This window comes from Charadrius vociferus, unplaced genomic scaffold (assembly GCF_000708025.1).
Source record: "Charadrius vociferus isolate BGI_N301 unplaced genomic scaffold, ASM70802v2 scaffold586, whole genome shotgun sequence".
In the NCBI taxonomy this organism is placed as follows: Eukaryota; Metazoa; Chordata; class Aves; order Charadriiformes; family Charadriidae; genus Charadrius; species Charadrius vociferus.
In genome coordinates this window covers 639,698-662,614 of record NW_009648902.1, presented here as the reverse complement: position 1 = coordinate 662,614, position 22,917 = coordinate 639,698, and the positions used below count along the sequence as shown (strand labels likewise).

At 46.7% G+C, this 22,917-nt stretch overlaps 1 protein-coding gene across 1 annotated transcript in view; it reads right to left on the bottom strand.

The window, feature by feature from the left end:
* The window catches only part of PSD3 (pleckstrin and Sec7 domain containing 3), a 104,185-nt gene that overhangs the window by 70,012 nt on the left and 11,256 nt on the right, over positions 1-22,917 (bottom strand). The window contains exons 2-3 of the mRNA XM_009887209.1: positions 5,162-6,233; positions 3,363-3,755 (exon numbers count right to left, since the gene is read on the bottom strand). Coding sequence (XP_009885511.1) covers positions 3,363-3,755; positions 5,162-6,233 — 1,465 coding nt within the window. The remainder of the gene's footprint in view (positions 1-3,362; positions 3,756-5,161; positions 6,234-22,917) is intronic.

Sequence of the window (22,917 nt, the reverse complement as noted above, 5' to 3'; positions counted from 1 at the left end):
ACGTCCCCCTGCTCTAAGGAAGCGCAGCGGGTGGCTGTCCGAGCAAGCACGTCACATGGCTCTTGCCAGGACTTACTGCGTTTAACCACGGCCAGCAGCTGACAGGGAAGACAGCAGGAACGAAACATCCAGACACCCAGGAGCCCATAGGAACTTGCAGCCTGCAAGCCTCTAATAACTTTTTTCCTCCTTTTTTTTTTTGAATTCTGAAGGCATGTGACTGGCCTTCACATACCAGAGCTGACCCCTCCCAGAGCCAGTGATTTCCTAAGAGCAGAGAAGGATGTTACCCTCCCACTTATTCATTACAAGACTATGTTTCCTTGCTGTTACACATTAAAACCTCACGCCATCTAGGGTCTGCATGACAGTTATGCTCAGGATCCCTCCAGAGAGATGCAGAAAGTACTGTGATGCTCCACTACCTGCTATCAGGAGGGCATGGCCAAGGGGAACACCTGCTCCTCCCTTCCTAACTGGCTCACTGGCTTTCAATTTCCAGGTGTAAACCATTAACTCTTTGCTCTCACATCCACCCTCCCCTTCTGTACCAGACCGTGAAGAACTGCTGGTATTTCACACTCTGTTCCCCCATAAATTAGCACTGGTACTTGGAAGTGTACTCTCTCCCCACGCACTTTCCCACACATTTTTTATGTCACAAAAATACCACAGCACAGGGAGCTGCTCAGGTTTTGGGTTCAGTTTTTGTTTGCTTGTGTTGGCAGTGTGGTTCCTGGAAAAGGAGGCCTATGCTTCTTGTGCCGCACTGCAATATTGCATTGCTCTGCTCCCAAGACCCTCTGCATCCCCAATTCTCCCACTTCACTTTGCACCTGCCACTCTTCACATGCTGGGACCCCACACCTCTGTCCAATCCCGCAGGTTGGGGTCCTCCAGCTGCTCTCCGGCCTACACCCACCCTCCCGTGACTTCACATCACAGGGTGGGCAGAGGGATCTGCAGGAACCCCTGGCTTCAGGGAGAGCGGGCAGCTCTGCAGAGGGCACAGAGCCCCCCGGTGGCTCCACGATATATCGCAGGAAAGCTGCTGCCTGCAAACTGCTGCCAGTGGCAGCGGGATGCAGGGCCAAGGAACGCTGTCTGGGTCCAGCAGGGCGGTGGGTTTGCCTTCCCCCACCTCCCTCCCCAGGAGAGCTGGACCACTTCAGCAGGCGCCCCTTTGATGCTCTGCAGCACCAGGCAGGTGCTACACGTGGGAAACTGCAGCCCCAACACAACCGCAGGTTCGTGGCACCATAGGAAACAAGGATGTAGAGCAGAAGGCACAAAGCTGCCACAGTGGCTACTGCACACGTATCATACATGTGGACTTCTGGTTGAAAAAACAAGCCTGGGATTGCTTCAGGCAACACAACCACACATGCAGACTCCTAGAAATAGCTCCCATGGCTCAAGCAGCTATTTCTGGTTCACCTGTGACAGTGACACACCATCTTGACCCCTCTGCAAATAAACCCCATGCAGCCCCCAGCATGCAGACAGTGATCCTCTCTGTAATACCATGATTCATCACAGGCTCCAACAATGCAGCACATACAATCTGTCAGTCACTTGTACCCTGGTGCAATACAACATGATATTAGAATATCATGGGGTGGTGGTGGTGGTGGTTAATAAGGCTATTGTCTGGAGGATTACCTTGTGGGGCTCATCCATGGCTCGCTGTACTGCTGCAGCTACGCTCTTTATCAGTACCTGTCTTAACAGAGCATGCCCTTGGGGCTCATCCCTAACAGAGCCCTGCAGAGTATAACAGCAGAGCTTCCTAACAAACCCGCTGTTGGGGACACTTCTTTTTTTATTTTGGGGGGGGGAAAGAAGAATTTAAAAATCCTCTGTCACCTTTATCACTATGGTTGCAAATTTAAACTAAAATTAACTTAATTCCTAATGAAATCCACACTAGGCAGGCACCTAATGTGTCTTCAAGCATTATCTAAGCACACCGTGGCTTCGTGATAACTTCCGTCTCGATGAGCCGATGCGGGCTGTACTTGACGGTACTTTTTAGATACTAGATGCTGCAACTACGTGCTAACAGAATCAGAATCTGTATGGGCTGCTTGTCCTCCACTGCCATCTTACAACAACTTCTGTGTTCAGTACAAGTAAGGAGCTGCAAGTGTCAAGACTGACCTCAGTTTCTGACTCCGTACTGGTTGTAACAGATTAGCAGTCACTTATTGCCTATTGGCCCCACGCAGCTCAGGGCTGTACAAGATTTAAACACCTTTCTTCCAGGATTGATGGTAAAACGTTCTAAACTGCTAAGTCTTTCTGCCTGTTCTTTTAAGGGCAAACTGTACCTTAATCCATACAATTAGAAAAACTACTTCTGGTCAAAGGACTTCTTTCATGCTAGCACAAAAGGAATAAAACAGATAAAAGACCTCCCACCAACGACTTCCAGGAAAGCTCAGACTAGACTAGTCCCACCTAAGGGAATAGTCTAAGGACTCTTAGATAATGGCCTGTTGCTGGACGATGGAGACCCAAGGCATCTTTGTCACTCACAAGGTCCCTCACCCCTCCACAGATTACTGCTTTTGGCTCAACCCCCCCACTGTTGCTACCTTTCACTCTCCCCATCCTCTTTGACAACACACGATGAGGAAAGTTTGGTCACAGCATGAGTTTCTACAATTACACAGTATTTTCTGACCACTTATCCTAGTTTTTGCCTTTCACATGACTCTTCTCTTAATAGGTTTTCTTATCTCTCCCTTTACCTAAATGGAAATTATTAACATTTTTGCAACACTCCTTCCTCTCTCAATCAGTAACTAGCGCACAAATGAAAGAAGCAGCTAACAGTCTCTAATCCCATAAATGTGGTGGGAGCAAAACCTCGTCCCAGCTAAAGCAACCAGCAAAATTCCCACCCACCTCAAGAGAGGAAAAACTATGTGCAGAGACACACCTTTGACATCCAAAACAAAAACATTTGGACAACTTGTCCATGTAAACAGGGTGTTACTGTTCCTAAAATTGCTGCTAACAAATTCAGGTACAACTGGAACTCAACAAGGTTCATCTGTAACTGGTACCTAACTCCTCCAGGGACAGGTCCCAGAGATGCAACAATACCGGACAGCCTTTTATAACGCAAGTATCACTTACAAAACCTTTGTAAATTAAATTCGCACCTTTCTAATGAAAGGCAGGTTTGGATAGCTCACTTCTCTCCTGCAGCTCACTCTGTTACACTGGAAATTCTTCAGTGTAGAAAATGTGCAGTGTTGAAAGAGGCAAAACTAGACTCTGAGACAGTTCTCTCAAGTAAACATACATTGGGGAAAAATCAGCAGGCATACAGAAAGCTCACCCACTGCTTTTACCTTGCCAAATGAGGGACTTCCGTGACATCTCCTCTGAAGAGTGTTTCACTAATATCCCTTAATCCATTGGTGATGCCTTCAGTGCAGCGCTTCACCTCCCCATCAGGGGGAAGCTGCAGGACATCTGGCTGCCCAGAGGCTGATGTCCGATCTAAAAACTGGCCGCCCTCCTTCATGCGCTGCTGGATCATGGGAGTGAGTGGCATCTCAAAGCTGAAGTAGCTATCAGGCTCCGAGTACAACGTCTCTAGTGACTCTGCGCTGTAGTATAAAGATGCATTGTCTAGGATGTTTTCGAACTGTGAGCTGTACAGATCAGTGGAGATGTCGGAGTGCCTCTGCCCAAAGACATCTTCATATCCTCCCGTGGCTGCTTCACCCTCCTCCATCATCCTGGAAATTAATCAGAAACAGCTCATTTCAGCTCAGAGGCAAGGTTTAGACCTCTGGGTGAACCTCCTCGCCTTCTACCTTTGCAAACAGAAAGGTCAATGTGCCTTTGTGCAAGAGAAGACACTGTGGGTAAAACGCTAGTTTGTCCTTGCACCACCTCTGTTCATGACTGGCACCATCTCCCTCTCTGGGGACACCAAACAATCTTCTGGGTAAAAGAGGGGCGCGGGGGGAAAGGCTAAGAGATAGCATCAGCTGCTTATGTGCAAAGAAGAAGGGCACGCACAAATGTATAAGGTCTCCGCTAGCACCACTGCCATGCCAGAGGCTGCACAGGTCGAAGATGTGCACCCAGATGGGGCCTCTGCACCCAGAGGACAGTTTGCTGGCAGTCCTAGGGCTGGGGACTTCAGCAAAAGGCTGGAGGAAATCCCTCCAAAACGCAAAGGGAAGCAAATGCAATTAAAAACCCACAGCTGGGAGAACCAAATTTGAAGGGGAAAGACTTGGCCTGCTTGCGGATGGACAGGGGAAGGTCTAGCATCCCTCCTGTGGAGAGTTTTCTTCTCTGCTGCACCAAATACTCCCAGGCTTCTCATGACATGTGACAGGCATCAGGGCTGACCACCTGGGCAATCCCACACGCTAGCCAAAGCAAAACCCCGCAGATCCTGAGGTGCAGAGGCAAGAGTACCTCCATTGCTGAGATCCTGTTGTTTCAGCAGCAAACAGCCTGCCAGGTCAGAGCAGGCATGGTTTGCTCAGTGTGCACCAGTAGGACCCTTTGCTTTGTTACAGATGTGCATCAGGAAAGAAAAGTGAGCAAATCAAGATGCTCTTGTAAAAAGCAGCACACGATTTTTGCAATATACATAGCTAAAAATATATAAACACAGATATATAGATCATATAGAAAACTCATCAGAGCACTTACCCTCTTAAAACATACAAGGCCCTGGGTAAAACATCTTTATTATCTGAACTCTCAAAGGTGATTTCACTTTTCTTGCACAAACTCTGCCCGAAACCAGAAAATCTGGCCAGGCACATATGGCCAGGCCTGCATGCTGCCTATATGTAATTACATGCCATGTCTGGATCCCAACTACACCTGCTACAGATGCTTCATCACACAGCCATTCCTCTGCAAACAGCAAGAGACATCTTTACATTTCCAAATCTGAGATGGACTTCAAACTTCAGTAAGGTGGTGTCGACAGGGTTCACTCCCAACTTCATGCAATAGCCACCACCAGGCATGAACTCCTGCCATTGCCACCGTGCTTGCAGGCAGCAGCTGAACATTCGTTGTTTGTTATTAGCTCCCAAAGGGGTAGGCAAAAGCCACATGCTTGGGACAAGAGAAACCCCGCCTGCCCCCTGAGCCCCCTCAAGCTCCATCTCACCTGCCCTGGCCTCTCGCTAGCACAGCTGTCTCCTCCTTGCCGTGGTTCTTGTCCTTCACAAAAACTTCATCCTCCCCGCTTTCATCGAGCAGCGCCAGAGAGGTGGCTCCAGAGGCAGTGGGTCCCAGCCTCAGCTCCTCACAGACCTCACTCCAAGTGCTGTCTGGTGAGGAGACCAAGCCTGGGGAGACCATCGGTGGCACAGGGTAGCTGGATGTTTTGGGGAACGTCTTCCTCTCCACGGACACAGTCTCCAGCAGTGAGTGCTTCTTTCTTCTCTGCTCCTCGGCTTTTTGCAGCCATAAAATCTCCACCCCTTGAAATTCTACATGTTTGCTCACAGCTGCCTCTTTAGAGAGCCTCCTCTCAGGACCCATTTGCATTTTGCCTTGACTGTACGCTGAAAACTCCTCAAAATGCGCCCACCCCTCCACTCTGCTGGCTGTTTCCAGGTTTGTCACAGATGGTCTATGACAGCTTGTCTCCTGCGCTGCGTGGACCTCCTCAGCTTTATTACTGATGACTTGCAAGGACTCGGACTGCTTTTCTTCAGTCCATATTGCAGCCAGATCTTTCTCTACAATCAAATCCATTTTTTCCTCAGCTGTTCGTTCAGATGGAAGAGGCATGTCTGAGGGTTTTTCTTGGCCTGCTGGAACTGGTTCTCTGGCTGCCTGAACATTCTGGCTGCCAGTAACACTCTTTTTTTCCATTTGCGTCTCTGAATCAAGAGAAGTATTTGCTCTCTCTTGCACCTTTGCTGCTTCCAGCCGTCGAGAGATTTTCATAATCTCTGGCAGGTTACCCGCAAGCTGCAAACCTTCTTCTGGGGTGTGCAGCTGTGCTGCCCCAGTGTCAGGTCTCAAATTGTCTGCAGGAGCCACTCGCTGAGGAAGGGGCCTGACAGGCACCTGGTGGTGACTGTCCCATCTTTCTGGACCGCATGTCACAGGCTCTGCCTGGTGCGGCGACGAAGCCCTCAGCGCGTCTCCGCTTGGCTCTACAGTGCCATACTCTGGAAATTCATTGATGATGGTATGAGGGAGCAAGGTGCTGCTTCCATGGCCACTACCTGCAAAGAGAAAAAAGAGAGTGTGGATTTATCTACCACGTGCATAAGCAAAAAGCCTGACCCCCCTTCCCAGCCCTCTCCTAACAGAGTAACTACACTCTCCCCTGCAGGGAAAATACCGTTCAGTTTAACTCACTTCTGCACGCTCTCACAATGCAGTTATCCAGAGCTGGTCCTTTTACACAGGAGTTTTTGGGCAGCCCTACTTTGGGAGCGTGCACTGCAGAGGAAGGAATGCCAGAAATGTCTGCTACACTTTAGAAAGAGTCCCAGTGGCCCATGAACAGTCTGAGGCCACAGGCCAGGCACAAAGGCTGAAGAAAGCAGATATTTACAGGTCTGACATCCATCCACAGCATGTGCCATTCATACTGGTTTCATTTGGGAAAAAAAAAAAAAAGTTTTTAGGTCATTTTCACTTGTAAAGGTGAAACACTGGGAAGATAATCAGTCGCACCCTGTATATTCCACAGCCTTGACAAAACCAATTAGCTACATTACAAAGCAATTAATGAGCAATTCAACTTTCTGCCAGTACTACCCTCTTCCTTTAACAACTCAGGTAATTGCAGATCATATTGCAGCGATGTATGCATAACCGAGCAGTTCACATTTTCTGTGGCAGCAAATTCACCGCTGGACAAAAAGCTTGCTAGCCCTCCCCTCCTCATGCTGCTTTTCGAACTGATGTAAACAAAGCAGGAGCAAGAACGGATGGTCCCATTTTCCAAGTGCCGAGCACCCAGTGGCTCCCATTGTTGTGGGGTAACAGAGAACTAGCTGTCCTCAGAGAGACCTCACAGATGACACAATGATGGATGCTTGGCCACCTTATATTACAGCCAAGGGAGGAACTAAGCTTTTGGAAAAAAAAAAAAAAAAGGCAAAAAACCAACAAACCCACCAACAGCTGCATTCACTGCACTGTTTTGGAAGAAATTGGCCAGGAGTATAAAAGTGCTCTAAAACAAACAATGGCGGGGTCAAATCCAAAAAATGTCAGAGGTGACAGCTCTGAAACCAGACACCAACTTGCTCTTGGATGCTTTGCCCTGCTCAAGGTGCATCTCTAGGTGTTGCATTGCAAACCGATCCCCATCTCTGCTCTGAGCAGGTTGGCCACAAGCCATTTCTGGGGAGGAAGCCATGTAGCTGTGGTTAATAATAGGCTGAGTTCAAGGTGAAAGGGAGAATAATTCAATGCAAGCTCAGCACCAGGCTAATGTGGCTATCTATCTGCCAGTGGTGTGTAAAGATGAGCAGCACCTCACACCTGCCAGCTCACTATCCAGTATACCTAGCCTCAGGGTAAATACCACACACGGTGTGGGGTGCAGGATCAAAGTGACAGACTCGGACCATGCCAAAACACAGTCTCTTCCCCAGTAGGTTCTTCAGATGTCTCCATGCTGTTGTTTAATCACTCCATAATAAAGCTTCAGTGGGCCAGGTTTCACCTAGATGACTTGGTTGCTGTTGAGGACAGCAACTGGACAAAGCAGGGACCTTTTCTCTGCTGCAAGGTCTGAGGGAGCTGTGAGGAGCATAGATGCCCTGTCCACTTCTGCATCACCACCCTGCCTTCATGGTGGGGTTTCCAATACACAGCTGTGGGTACACTGGGAGAGTCTGAAGAAGAGAGAAAGGTCCCTCTCCCCACATGAGTATTTCCAGGCATGATGCTTTTTCTAAGTGCCCAAAGCCCCAGACAAACAGCCCCCATTGCACACAATTCAGCCATGCAGTGCTTGGGTGCATCCAAAGCCCACCCACTTCATGGCACAGGCGCCAGGTTGCCATTGGGACACACTTCTACCAGGATGGACTCATGGATGAGAATGGTGCTGTGTGGCTGCAATGCTCCTACACCTGCACCGGCACCAGCCCCAGCCAGCAGAAGGCCCCAGCTCCCCACCCCGCAGCCATGGTCTGCTCTAATGCAGTGGCCTTAGTGCTCGCTGGTCTCCCCGTATGTGTCCAGAGATGGGATTTTTTAAGGGAGAAGAAATGCCGATAGGGAGTCCCTCACTGTAGCTGCTAAGGTAAACCTTTCTCGGTGGACACAGCTCCCCCCGCAGCAAACCTCAGCTTGCAGACCTGCAGGTGGAAGGTACCCCAGTTGGGATGGCCTCACACCCCCAGCACCGCAGGGCCGTGCTTGGCTGTAGTGCTGTCTGGGCCACACGGTCTGGCCACATCCTGAAGGAAGACAGTGCATAGTGCCCCAGGAGCCAGGACCTCCCGTGTCTCCCTCCAACCCACCCACCCCACCTCCTTGGAAGGAAGCCCAGAGCATCATCCCCTGGCCCCCCATGAGGCTGGGATGCAGCCAACATGCACTGGAGGCCAAGCCCTGACAAGGCACTGCACAGACCCTGCCAAGGGGCCAGGCTCGTCTCTGCTAATTGCTGTCTTAGCTTCTGAACCGAAATGAGGGAAACAGAGGAGGCCTTGTTTCTGGCGGTGAATACTAAATGCACTTCTGCGCGTCCCCATCTGCCACCGACGGCTGCTGCTGACGGCGGGAAGCAATCCCGAGCAAGTTTCTGATTTACGTCTCCTCCTGAACTTCATCTCAAGTAAACTTTACCCTCTGGCAAGCCCGGGAGACTCTAGAAGAGGTAGATGTACAGAGCACACACACACATATACGGGGACAGCGAGACGTGTGGGAGGAGGGAGCGTGCACACAGGTACTCCTCTCTACCACACTTGAGAGCCGTGTTTCACCTGGGCAAGAGAGACATTTAAAGCCTTTTCTACAGTGAGGCACCAGCAGCCCTGCTCTGGAAGGACTGCTGCTTCTACTGCCACGTGAGAGCACAAGTCCACGGGATTCTCATTTTCACGGCATCCTGCATTAACATTGCCTAATTCACTGCCTGATTAAAAAGAAATCACATATGGCATCAAAGCAGCAGTCTGTCCCTGTTATGTTAGGTACCACCATGCACATGACTACCGAGGTCTCCACTCCTTGCAGTAAACCATCACCAATAGCCCCCTGCTCCTAAAAGAAGCAAAGCCTTTGCTTTTGCTCAGAGAGCTGTTTCAGGTACCAGAGTTTAGAGGAGCTTGAGCTCTTTAAGGAAAACTCCTCCCTTATTCCCATCCACCACCACAGCATCATGTCTTGCTGCAGCTACTGCCATATCCTGTCCAACCCCATCCCCCAATATGACTGCATTACAAACAAGGCTAGAAAGGCAACAACAAAATTTAAGGACTGCACTGAAGATGAGCAGGGAAAAAAAATACCCATCACCAAACAAACAAAGAAAGGACACACACTCTCAGGTAACACCAATTTCTACTTTGCATTCAAGGTGGCTTCTTTCAACAAAGGAAAAAAAAAAAGAGAGAATTAGATGGAGAGAGAAAAAGCTAAAAGAGAAAGGGGGTGAGTGGCTAGAAAATTGAGACCGGGCAAATACAACCTAACAGCAGTTGGCAGCCTTTCTGATGACTAGACGTTGAAAGAATTCATGACTTAAATCAGGCATAGATATGATATTTCATAGATAAATAACCATTCCATGTCAAGCAAGCTTGTCTACAGCATAATAAAAGGAAATACTAGGAAGCAAAACACAAGTTACAAGCATAGACAGACATTTTGTTTACAGGTACATTTTACAAAAGAATGGTGTGAGTGTCTCTCTCTATACAGTATATATATATATATATAAGCTAGCTCGAGAAATTAGATATATTTGCTTCAACAGTCTCCTTACTCACAGAGGTTACTGTAGCTCCAGCAGTTACCCATTGGTCAAAGAAATAAAATGCACAGATCATCAGTTTATCTATAGCGATACCAGCTAATTCAATTGCTGCTGTTCTAGTCAACTGGAATCAAAATAGTTTCAAATTTCCTGGCAGCTGCTGCCCTGCACTGCACACAATGATGTAAATGGATGCTTTCTGAGTATTATGAAACTGATGGGGGAACTGCAGTCTCATTCAGTCTATCGCAGGAGCTAAGAAGTCCACCTTGGCAGCTTGCAAGGGGGAAAAAAAATTCCTCCAGCAAGGCTGCCTGACGGTATGCCAGGGAGACGTCTGTGCTTAGCTGCCCTTTATTATAACCGCATCCATACGGGAAGAAACGGGCAGAATGGCGATGCTGAGAGTCATGTGCTGGTTTTAGAGCGTGGGGCGCCTGATGGCGTTTCGGCATTACTGAGCTGGAAGGTTTCACAAAGCAACCCAGTCATCCTGCATTTTATTTTTCCACATCTCCTTGCACCGATCACAAGCAGCACATGGGTGAGCCTGCATGCAGCATCACACCAGTTGTGCTTTCTTGGTACCATCATTTCTTGGCATTATTTGTAAAAGGCAGGTTAGGGCCAGTAAAAACAATGCATGCATGAAGTGGAAATGAATCTCTAGGTGACAGAGCTTAACGAACATATCGCAGGATTTATGGCATCATATCATTATTGCAGCCTGCCAGGGAGGGGGTGGTCACACGTGTCTTCTTGTCCTACACACCCTCAAGTTACGACTTCTGTGGTAACTAAAGCTGTCCTGATTCATAAAGCAGTGCCTGTGCACTCTGAGACAGAGCGGTGTCCCCCTATGAGAGGGGAGGGATGCTGCACAATCACTGGCAGCTTTACACAGCAGCCGTTTTTCCAAATGATGTCATTCTCCGTGCTGCGATAGGTCCTGCCTGGCCAGTGGAGGTCCTTCATTAGCCAAATCTGAGGGATTAGCATAATGCAAGCACAGTGCTTTTGTAACTGAACTGTAAACGTCCGCACCGGACTGGGCGTGGGGTTTTCTGCAGCTTGCAGCCACTACATGTTTTTAGGCAGTTTGCTTGCTGGGGGAAGCAGAGCCAGGCTTTCATCCCTGCAAAGCTACACCGGCATTATGTAAAAACAAGTTGGTGGAAACAGGGTAGATGAGTGAAGGCAGGAGGGGAGAGCTGCCTAGGAAATAAACCCTGGTTAAATGCCTCTCTTGCCTTAGCAAACATGAAGGGAAGGTGGAGGGGAGCAGAGATATGGCAGATCCTAGGCAGAAGAAGCGACCATGTTGGCTGAGATGCTCACCCCAGAAAGAGATGACCGGAGTGAGTCCCTGATGCTGTCAGTGAGAGGTTTGACACAGACCCAGGGGTGAGCACAGGCAGCTTGAACAGTCAGGCCGTGGTGTGGCAGCCTGCAGCCCAGGGTTACCCAGAAATTAAACTGACGACTTCAGGGAAGAAAATAATCCCCCTGCAAGCACCCAGGGGCAGTGTGTTGCTCAGGAAATCCCACACCCATGGTTTGCTGCATACTGGAAGTGGTTATAAGAACAGTACTGCTCGTCGCTGCTCTTGCATAGTTCCCTAAATTCTGGGGGTTTTGGGCAACCAGAGTTGTGTTAGGTGAACCTTCAGTCTCCTACAGTACAGCCATGCCTGCACCAAGTAAATTTGTCACGAATCTCTCTGCTAGCCAAGTCCCAGCACCTGTAGTTGGGTGGTGATGTGATGTGCAAGTTGTCACAACTTGAAAAACAGTGAGAAAAGCTGCTAGGTTAAGAGTGTAAATCCTGTCCATTACGAAAGTAATGACCAAAATAGCATGTAAAATACCCAGGTTACTGTGTGTGTTTGAGTGTGTGCATGTTTTTTTCACAACTGCAAACCTTCTAACCCTGTTCCTGATGGAGAGCCTTAGGTAAGCTGTGACTCAGTTGCACATTTTTTTCTCCCCACAGATTTTTAACTATTTCCCAGTGGTAAACGGGGTTTGGGAGCGCTGGCGTAACCCCAGCCACACTGAACTCAGAGTCCTCTGGGGAGCCTCGCACCTTTTCCCCAGCTGTGGGAAGCACGGCACCTTGCTGCAGCAGCTCACAGGCCTCCACTGAGCTCAGAACAGGACAAAGTCCAAAACTAACATGCAGCACGTGCTAGGAGGGTTTAGTGTGAGGGATTATCCACTACAAATTGCTGTATGGGCCACAGATGGTCAGTGAGATAGCTCAGTCCCAAGAGTCATTACCCTGGAAAGCAAAAGGGTAGAGTGAAACAGCTGCTAGCATGAACAGGAACAGGAGGGAATACAAAAGGAGTATCTGGGCTCCTTACCCCGATGTAAAAGTGCGGGTGAGTCTTGCTACATTTAAAAGACTTTTCTTCTTTAAAGCCCCACCCCCTAGAGTGACATGGCTGCAAGAATCTCAAGTTGTGGTTTAAGACTTATGTTAGGAAAAGTCTTAAACACAAAATTTAAAGGACAGATCCAAAAAGAATCCAAAATTTTCTATTTTTCCACTGCTGTGATTTAGAAAGGAAGTGGCTAACAGGTGATTTTTTAAGTGTAGATACACGCAGCGATAGCAAAAATTACTTTCAAAGGTCCCTAAGAGCTTTCAGCTGGAAGAGCAAACTTCTGGACCAGTAACAGCCCACAGCTGCTTTGATACTTGCAGCATCTACAAAGACTTTACAGCCTCTCTGAATCCACTAGTTCTTAATGTTATGTATTTAAAATATTGTATTTTTAAAGAATATTTTTAAAATCCTCAAAAAGTCCTACAAACAGAAAGATCTCATCAGATAAAAAAATATATCACCAGACTTTGAGCAAGCAACAAATGGCTTAAAACCCACAGTACTACTCACAGACACCAGAAACTCTGGATCTTTGCAGCAACTGCTGAAGAAACTAGGCACATCCACAGAAAATTGTCTTTTACTGCATTTCAGGGTTCAGGACCAATTAGCCAGGCTAAGAGAAAGCTTGCTAAGCAGTCCTCAAAGCACCCCAGGAGCTGGATCTCAAGTTATGCACCCAGCTAAAACAAAAATAAGTCACAGAGGGACATGTGCATCTCCCAGGCTCCGAGTGTTTGCTGCTAAAGGTGCAGCTGGACATTGCATGGTAATTTTTCAGCAAGCTCACACAGTGAATGAGATTCCCTTCCTCAGGAAGCTGGACTGAGTTAAATAAACAACGTGGGGGTCTAGAGCAGAAGGCATTTGTTAAAGCAGTGAACTGTGAACAGGAAAAATACTTGATGTACCCTGTGTTACACTTTTTCCCCACCATACCAGGCCAGAACTGCATCTACCCACATAATTTTAATTAAATGCCTTCTCCATGTTCATTATCAAGCCATCTCCAGCAGCAGGATAACATGCATCTTTTACTTCAGAAAGATTCAGAGATTAATCAAGAATACAGCACGATGGAGGGCTTGTGCTGGGTGTGCTGCGTGCCTCACCAGGTGATAGGGCTGAAGCCAAAGAGAAGAGACCACAGTGACAACAAGCAAAAATGAAGCTGTGCCCCACCATAGCCATCTGCAACTGGCCAAGTCAGCTGGCAGAGCCTCTCCTGTTGTGCCCACTGACCTCGATGCATGGTCTTCCATCCGCCCAACTGAAGGGAAGGGCCTAACCGCCTCCAGGAAAGTGTTTCTGAGCCCTGCCAGCTTCAGCCCAGCTCAGCCTGAGCCACATGTGCTCAGACCGTCTGAAGCGACCAGACACCACCAACAGGCTGCCAGCATCACCATGCCCCCAAATATTTGTGCACTCACGTCAGGGTGGCTCTCAGCTTCAGCCAACAGCCCACAGACAGGGAGGTAATTACTGCCTTAGCTCTGGCATTTCCTAACTTCTGAGTGCTTAATTCTGCACCTTTAAAAAACAATAAACAAACAGCCCATGTTTTAAGGATTATTTGTACTAAAACCTTGGCCTTCAAACAACTCTGTTGTTTACCAAGTCAAGGATGTGGTAATCTCCTCCCTGCAGCTGTAAGTTATGATAACTTGAACTAGCCAGCTTTCAAGTACAGGTCACAAGACATCCAGTTTCCTCCTGCAGAGCAAGGGACTTAGCATAATACCTCACGCCCCTTTAGTTTTCCTTTCCCTGGGTCTGGAAACCCAGACATCCATCACACCACACCTGACGGCGCCAGAGCATGCCTCAGCTTCACTCAGCCCTGGGAAGCAGGACTCAGAAATTCAAAGGGAGAAACAGAAACACAGCTCCACCTCACGCAGCTGAAATGTGGGGCACAGTGCAACCTGTCCTCCTTCACTGGCATTATTTTTTCCATATGCACAGTTGGATGGGCTCTTCTGACTGCACTGTGAGAGCTTGCTGGTCCTCAGAGCATCCAAGCAGTAGTTCAAAATCACCTGGTTTACTCCAGGTTGGAGTGAAAGAGGAGCACTCAGCACAGCTGGTCAGTGTGCTGGTGCCAGAGAGGTAACCACTTCTTAGAGTGCACAAACTCAAGCAGGAGAGTACCATTTATTTAATAGAGTACCCCTGGAGTCTGAAATTTTAAAAGTTAACCTTCTCTTTGCATCCTTGCCAACCAGCAACACCAAATGGCAGGGATAGCTATGAGAAAATATATTGATTTCACACTGCTATTAAAAAAACTCCTGCAGATCTTCAGAGAGTCAAAACATGCAGTGGGACACTAGAAACAACAAAGAAAAGCTGAGTCAAGTACACACAAAAGGATGATGGAATTTTAGTGTGTGGGGGCACCACAGGTCTGAGCTTTCCAGATTCCAGCCTTGCATCTGTCCCTGGTAAATGTTGAGGCACATACTCTTAAATGCACATCTGATGTACTTATCCTCACAGGTTCTGTCCACTGTAATTAAGCAACAAGAATGTGAAAATCAGGCAGTCCTTCAACCCTAAGAAAATGCTGGTTTGCGCCTTCCCAGGAAAGCAGAGCTAGAGATAAAGACACCAGACCAGGGAGCCCAGACTTTCAGGATTGCCTGGAGATGGAAAGAACAAAGAGATGAAAACATGATGAAGGGTGGTGCATCAAAATGGAAAGCAATGCGGTTGAAGCACTGGGCAAGACTAGAGTCAGCAATCTGGGCTAGTGTGAGATCAATGCAACATGTGAGTGACCTTGTTCTAAGGGCAGATTTTAGAGGGAGGATCAGGAAGGTACCACATCCATGCAATGCAAGGAGGATGCAGCAGAGCTGGATACACATAAGTTGAAGTGACACAGAGAAAGCAAGTGAGGCAGAAGAGCAACTAGTAAGTTAGTGGCGCTCATTTTACAGAAAGTTACTGGGGTAATTTTCTTAGGGCTGTTTAAATCAGCATCATAGGACCATGAAAAGGCTTTGCTTGTACAAAAATGAAAAAGCAGCCATTCTGTGCTTCCTTTGCTCCTGAAACAAGTTAAAGAAATTCTCCAGCAAAAACAATCATTTCTATGATTCAGGTTCAGGAATGGGAAAGTTGCATGCATTAAAATATGCATTTCATTTTCTTTCATGTGTCAGCTCTAGCACTGTTTCCACCCTCACAGAGGTGATTCAGCACACACTGCCAGGGGAAAGTAAACCTTTTTTTTTAGAACTGTTTTTGTGGCATTGTTTTGAGGCTTTTTGTTACTCAGTTTTTGCTGGCTTGAGCTTGCTAAGAAAACAGATGAGCACAAGAACTAGCATGAGACAATCCATGGCAGTGTGCGGCTGGGACCATCTCTTTTGGCAGAAGCAAGCTGTTAAATGAGCTCAGTTGCCTCATGACACCTCACTGTACACAAAACAGCAAGTGACAGGCTTTCCAAAAAGCTATTTGTTTCACCAGGAATTCAAAAACAACCTTCTTCCAGCAGCTGTTGGGAAAGACCAGATTTGCATAGCAACCCAGGGACTATTTGTATAGGGCTTTTCTGTGAAGGATGAGATTAAACCCTCTGTTACACAGGATGCGTGAAAGCTTTCTCCTCCTAGAAGCATCAAAGACTGTTTATGAGTCTTAAGAAGCTATTCTCTTCCTAACAACTGGCTTGGATTTATTTTCTCATATAACAAGAATTATGGGGTATTTGTCTTTCATGTTTACTTAAGCAATTATTTTGTAGCATCCCCCTCTTTCTTCCCCAAGGAAGCACTTTTTAGGCCTAAGTCATTTTGTCGGGACTTTTTTTTCTTTTTGGTATTTAAATGTATTAACTGTGAAGTTATAAAAATCAGTACTCCGTACCATACCCAAGCCTAAAGATAAGGCTGCTCAATAGAGATCACTGTTTCCATGGCTGGTTCCAGAGGAGAGTATGTTTCCATATACAACAAGTGCCCTTTATGTCAATGAGGCTGAGAAGATGTCTTGTCCAACCCAGACAAATGCAGTTTTTAAAAAACATTTTCTTTTGCTGGAAGGCAGAGGGCTGGGGTTTCATGGAGGAAGGCAGCCAGTTGGTGCAGGGGCGCGTGGCCTTGCATGGTACATCCTCCCTGTTCCCACAGCAGCAAGGAGCAGCCCCACGAGCAGACATCTGGAGGGACACGTGTGGCCCCAAGCGCTCCTGTGATGTGATGAGGATCCTGGCTGCCTGGACCTGCTTCTGCTCTGAGTGATGCATCCAGGGCATGGGGATGGGGAACAGATAAGAGAGGAGAGAAGCCAGACAAGACGCACCACCCAGTAAAGATTAGAGCATATCAGGGATCACAAATACCCAGATAAAACCAGGCTGAGGGCAGCAAAGGAGAGAAATGAGGAGGAAGTGTTTTTAATGGGGCAGCTTTATTAGCATTCGAATGTCAGTGATGAAACACCTCTTCTACAAGCATCTAACTTTTTTTTTTTCCGCTCCTGCAAAAATGACCACAAGCTTCAAGACGGAAGGTAAAAATCAGCACGGCAGCTTATTAACAAAGTCTGACATCTCCCACCTAAGCAAACAAGTGTTTGCTACAGTCACCCACAGTTATTCTTCCTGCTTTACAAATTGGCTTGTCCAATGCAATTGTTTTAGTACCCAATTAAAAAGTCTATACCTTTAGTATAGACTAAAGTATCCAGCAGGGCTTCAGTAATATGGTAGTGGCCAAAAGGGAAAGGATAAACTGGGAGGCAGAACTCATTAAGCTGTTCAGCAGCTTACACATTACGTTCTCAATTTCTGAGGCCAGCCAAGGCACGGGTGAACTGCTTTGGGTTAGATAAATTAAAGTTCAGCTTTACTGCCCACAGTGACAAGCTGTTCTCGTGATCAAGTTTAAACTCCGGTACTTCTCGCCCTGATGCTGTCACTCATTTGCTTGATATCTTTCATACTTGGACCCAGGAAAAGCACATCTTTCTTTCAAAGGTAACTTTAGAAAGTGGCAGGTTTGTTTGGATTTTTGGTGGTGTTTTTTCCCCTCCCCATCTAACCTCCTCCCAGAGGAGGACATAGAGACTTTCAGGCATAGCTGCTTCCCCCCAAAATTTATGTCATGACATACATGATGACATATGTCAAATCAAAGGAAGCCAGGATTTGGTGCACAGAGGCCTGAGTTTGTACTACTGTGCCCTCAGTCACACTGTCCTCATTCCTCTCCAGTTAATAAGCAGTTAAAACCTGCTCACTTGAAGAAAAAAAGTAGAAGGGGCAGCACCACTCTCATTTATCCACTGCGGTCAAACATCTTCCTGGAGGAAGAGGATGCATTTGTCTGTGACAGCACAAGGCCAGCCTGGGTAGGCACAATGTCACCCAGTTTTCGGATACAATTCACAAATGTTATATGTTAACCAGCATTAAATATTTGAAAACACTCCCTTGAAGTCACTCCCATTTCACTAATTGTTTGCCCCTGATTGTAGTTTCTGATTAATAAAGGAACAGAAGGAGACTCACAAACAAGGCAGCACAATAAAAATACAGAAAAGTACATACATACGCCAATATATCTGGCTTATTCTTTGCCGCCCTTTATTTTAGGGCTCAATACTCAGTCAGCTCAGAATACCCATCACATTTGATAATTGTTTTTGTTAGTAATAACAATAGATTCACTTGCATTTATTAGACACAGCATACTTTATTTAATGCCAATCTCCGGAAATGTACTAATGCCTGCTGACAGTACTCTCACACTGTGTCTCTCCAAACAAGAAATGAGGTCATCGTGATTCATGTAATAATCCAATACACATTTTGTGGCAATCTGTAAAAGTTTTTTAAATTCCTAAATGAGTACATTTTGGTTGTTTTGGGTTTTTTCCCCTCCAGTCTGCAATTAGGATTTCCCAAGTGCAAGACCAAACTTCAGAAAATCCAGGGAGAAAATGTTTACTCACTTTCCAGACTTCAGTTCTGCTTTTCTTTCTTTCTTTCTTTGTTTCCTTTTCTTACTGAAGTGGAGGAGCCTAAGCAGCTGGTTTCTGTACAAAGTGCTGCCCTTCTCTGGCAAGAAAGGAGTCTTCTTTAATTAAAAGTGACATTCCAGAAAGTTTGCAATTAGAAGGGATCAAGGTGCAAAGAGAACAGCCTGAGGAAGTACTTTTGCAAAGAGGGCAGGAATTTTTGAGAATTACAATGAGGCAAGAGAAATAGGTATAGTAACTGCATTTCTGTTCTTCTAAGCTTGGTCTACAGAAAGGTAGAAAACACCTGGTATTTACAGGAAAAGAACAGGAACAAGACTGACCCTTAGGCATAACATTACATAGTGCACCTGGATTTCTTGAACTACAGATGATGGAGCAGTTCAAGTACCACCTCAAGTATCTAAATTAAAATCTTATCTACCTCTAGCTGTAGGAAGAGCAAAGTGCAGACCACAAAGGGCACTCCTGGAAAGATCTCCAGGCAGAGATGGCCGTGCTGAAACACCAGCATATGCAATTGCAGAATGTGTGGCCGAAACAACTCCGCTGCAGAGAAGTGCTGGGACTCCTTCCACCAACGTGACTCCAGTGCACGAGTCTGTGCTGTCACATCGAGGTGGCCCAGGTGAGCCAAAGAGAAACATGGGGGCATAAGACAGGGAACAGCTGTCATCTTCTGCTTGCACTGTGGTACAGCAAAGGTCAAAACAGCACAGTAAGCAAGCCCTCGTGGGGTTATTAGGGAAGAGTTTCTGCAAAACTTTCCTGTGTTGCTTAACAGATTTTTTTTTTTTTTTTTTTGCACACAATAGTAATAAATAGCACTTACCCATTTCTGAAGGCTTGTCTTCTTCCAAGCCAAATAAAAATTCATATTTGGCCTTGGCAACAGTCTGGGCGTGAACCGATACATCATTATCCCACACAAGTGGTTCTGCCTGTAGAATCAAAATAAACAAGACTTATCTACCTTTTAGTGAGAAAACAGCAGCAGGAACACGAAATCCCTTCAGGTGGGCTGTCAGGTAGGATTTTCAGAGTGTTTCTTTAACTCTGTCACCACCAAGATCAACCAGAGCAGACATGGGCCAACTCAGACTGCTTTTGACAAGCTCATCTCTCTGTCTTTGAACCCAAGCATTTCAGTATTAAGCAGTGATGTTGGAGCATGTAAACTCTCAGATCTTTAGCCAGCTTACCCAAAGCAAGGCCAGCAGCACTGGGGAGCCATCTCAGTAATACCAGCTTGGGTTAAAAACACCTAGGCAATAGTATCAGAAACAGCAAATTTGAGTGTGGCTGTCACAAAACTGGGACGCATAGGAAAACCATGAATGGGGCAGGCTGTTTTTTGGGGAGGAGACTGGGGCAGAGAAAGGCAGGAGCAAGGGCTACAACAAGGATGGTCAAAAATGGGAAAAAAAGATATTAACATATGCAAATGTGTTGCAAGTGCTGTCTGAGGGTCCCTGTTGGGCAGCCCATGTCTGACCACTGCTGTCTAGATCCAAACAATAGCCCAACCTGGTTTTGTGACCACAAAACCCACACAACTCAAACCTGCTTCTGCAGCCAGAAGGCAGGGAGGGGACACACAGCAGTCTCCCCAGCTAGCAGGGGAGCACCCAGGGGGAGGCATGGATGGACAGATTGAGCATCCCGGTGCCACACAGGCCTGGTGCCACCAGCACCTTCCCACTGCTTCCTACTCATAAGTAGTTTGACACAGTAAAGCTCCAGTTTCTCAGAGGAGAGAAAGTCTGCAGGACTAATATTAAAATTCGTTTTCTGAACAGGTGGGGACAAATCAAATCTCCAAGATAAAGCACACACCAGCAATAAACTGTAGTGCAAAAATTGTCTGCAGTCAGCATTAAGTTTCTTCCCAGCTGGGCAAGATGGAGCCTGTAATTCTTCTGTCTGCAGTGACAGATATAATAAATCATTAACTCTATAAATTCTTCTGTGACCTTTATAGTCATACCCTATGTTTGAGGCAGCCAGTTGTTACAGCATAGCAAGTCATTGCGTGGTTCACATTGGCAAAGGCCTTAGCTTACAAAAATACTCTTTAAAAAAAAGAAGCCCGATGGAACATTCTGCCCCCCCAGGACAACAGTAACTTTTATGCACTTCCACCAAATACCTTAGAGTAAGCGTCAGCTACAAACAGAAATTCTAAGTACAGGAGACACATAATTCACAGGAACACACAGTCAAGGCTCTTTAATCAGAGATGGATGGAATCACAAATCCATACATTCCTTCAAGGCCAGTTCTCCAGCAATTACAGTTTCTTCCAAGAGCATAATGACAAATAAGTATCTTGTCCCATGCCCTAGAACTGTTTTGCTCCAGGTTTTCCTGGCTCTCAGGAGGCTCTCAGTCTACAATAGCCTGGACAGGAGGAGCTTATGGAGCCAGACAAAAATTCAGCCTACCCAGATGGATGTGAAGGGAGGGAAGACTAAACAACTAGCTGGTGCCAAATGCCACTCACAGATAAATGAAATGGAAAATAAAATGGACAGAGCAGTCCAGTTCCTGAGCAGTCAGGAATTTCTGATCTACACACCTCTGGGACACAGCATCTCCATCCCTCAGCCCTGCTCTTCAAGGCTTCACAGACTTCTGCTGCACTGAGCTTCCCTGCCTACAAACACATTTTCCAAGGCTCTATATTTGCCCGTGCCTTACCATAAAGCAATGAAGGAGAGTTTGGTTCACAGCACCTTCTGCGTCATCCAATAACAGGCAGAAATTAATGGTTAAATGAATGTTTTTTCAGTGTACAGGGCAGCATTTATCAGAGTTTGGTGCCTAAGTGGAGACTGCAAGACCTGTGTCTTGGCATCTGAAAGGGATAACTTGATTTTCAGAAGTGCTCAGCACCGCTGATGAGAATTACAGATACTGGCTCGTGTATATGAACCTAATATCTATTCAGGTTGTCAGAGCACTCCGAGGATGTGTAAAGGTAAAGCAGTTCAGAGCCTCTAGATCCAGGCTCAAGGATAAGTTTATGGGATTTCATCAAAACAAGACATACTAAAAAGAGAAAGCAAGAGAGGGAGAGAATGAGGATGCTTATGAGGTCAGAGCTGGCTTTTAAGACTATTGTTTTACTGTTGTCCTTTCTTAGAGACCAGGGCGGGGATGGAACAGAAAAAAAAGAAGGGAAAAAAAAAAAAAGAAAGAAAATCAAGAGAGAACGTGCGCTCTCCTTTTCTTCTTTCAATCTGCCACTCATCCAAACCTTGCAGAAATCATCACGCCACGAAACCGGGAGCCCAGAAACAGGCTGGACAAATGTTCGTGGCACTTTTCAAGCTGCATTAGCAAGGATTAAATACAAGCAAGACTGGAAGGGATATAAAACTCCTGCTTAAGCCTTCTCCCTCAGCTTAAGGGCAAAGAAATCTCCATCCGGGTCAGCTCATTTCATAATTGCTTTCCTCAGAGGGCTGTAACCACTACCTTTCATGCATCTGGTGTTTGTCACTGCCGGAGAGGGTGATGCTCGCTCAGAGCATCAATCCCCTTAAATCAGCCCAGCTGCCCACACATTTCTCATGAGCCACATACACACTGTTTTTCAGTCCAGTTATACTTTGGGCAGAGCGGCAGTGAGTTCCTGCCCATTTGTTCACCATTCTTGCAGCACTTTCTGGCTGTTTGAACATTTTTGATGAAGCCCCTGAGGCCTCCTGCCAACACACTGGACCAGTTTCTGTTGACCTCGTGCAAGGCATTGGCATAGGTCAACCTGTGTCCTACCTCGCTGGGCTTTTGTCCCTTACTGAGGGAGCAAAAATTGTTTGGGATGTGCTCACAGCACTCGTGCTGGTTTCAGGCTAGCATGGGAAACAAAGCTGCTGAATCCATGTCTTAGCACTGAACTGAACAGCAGTAGGACGCTAAAGACCTCAGGGATCCTGCTCTTCCAGTGGGAGCTGTCAAGGACAGATAAGTCAGTCCAACGTGAAGCACACACGTTGCCTCTGCTCCGCTCTGCTGTCTGAATGTGCAAACTGGAACAGCGGATCCATAGCTGCAAGGAGAAAACGTTGCCACAGTTCACCCCTGAGAGGTGGCTTTAGGCAGCCATCTGATAAGAGTTGGCTGCTGCCTTTCTGGAAGCACAATGTCTCTCTCTAGATGAATTTGATTTCAACTCCAGTCACAAGTTCCCCTCAAACTGCCCCCCAAAAATCCCAGTGGTTTTTAGATAGGCATGGAGAGTCATCCAAGCATGAAGAAAATGCTTCTCCTTCCTCTATGGAAGGAAAGCATCAGAGCATCCTCTTCTGAATTTAACTGAAGTTCTGGGGCCTTTTTTGGGACAGTTTTCTTCCTGGAGATTTTTTTTTTTTTTTTTAAATACCTACATTCCAGAGAGCATTGATTGAAGAATATGAAAGTCTTGCTCTCTCACCATCATTTGGCAGTGGACAAGGGAAGATCAACTGATGTCATCTACCTGGACTTGTGCAAAGCGTTTGACACTGTCCCACACGATATCCTGGTCTCTAAATTGAAGAGACACGGATTCGACAAATGGACTGCTCCCTG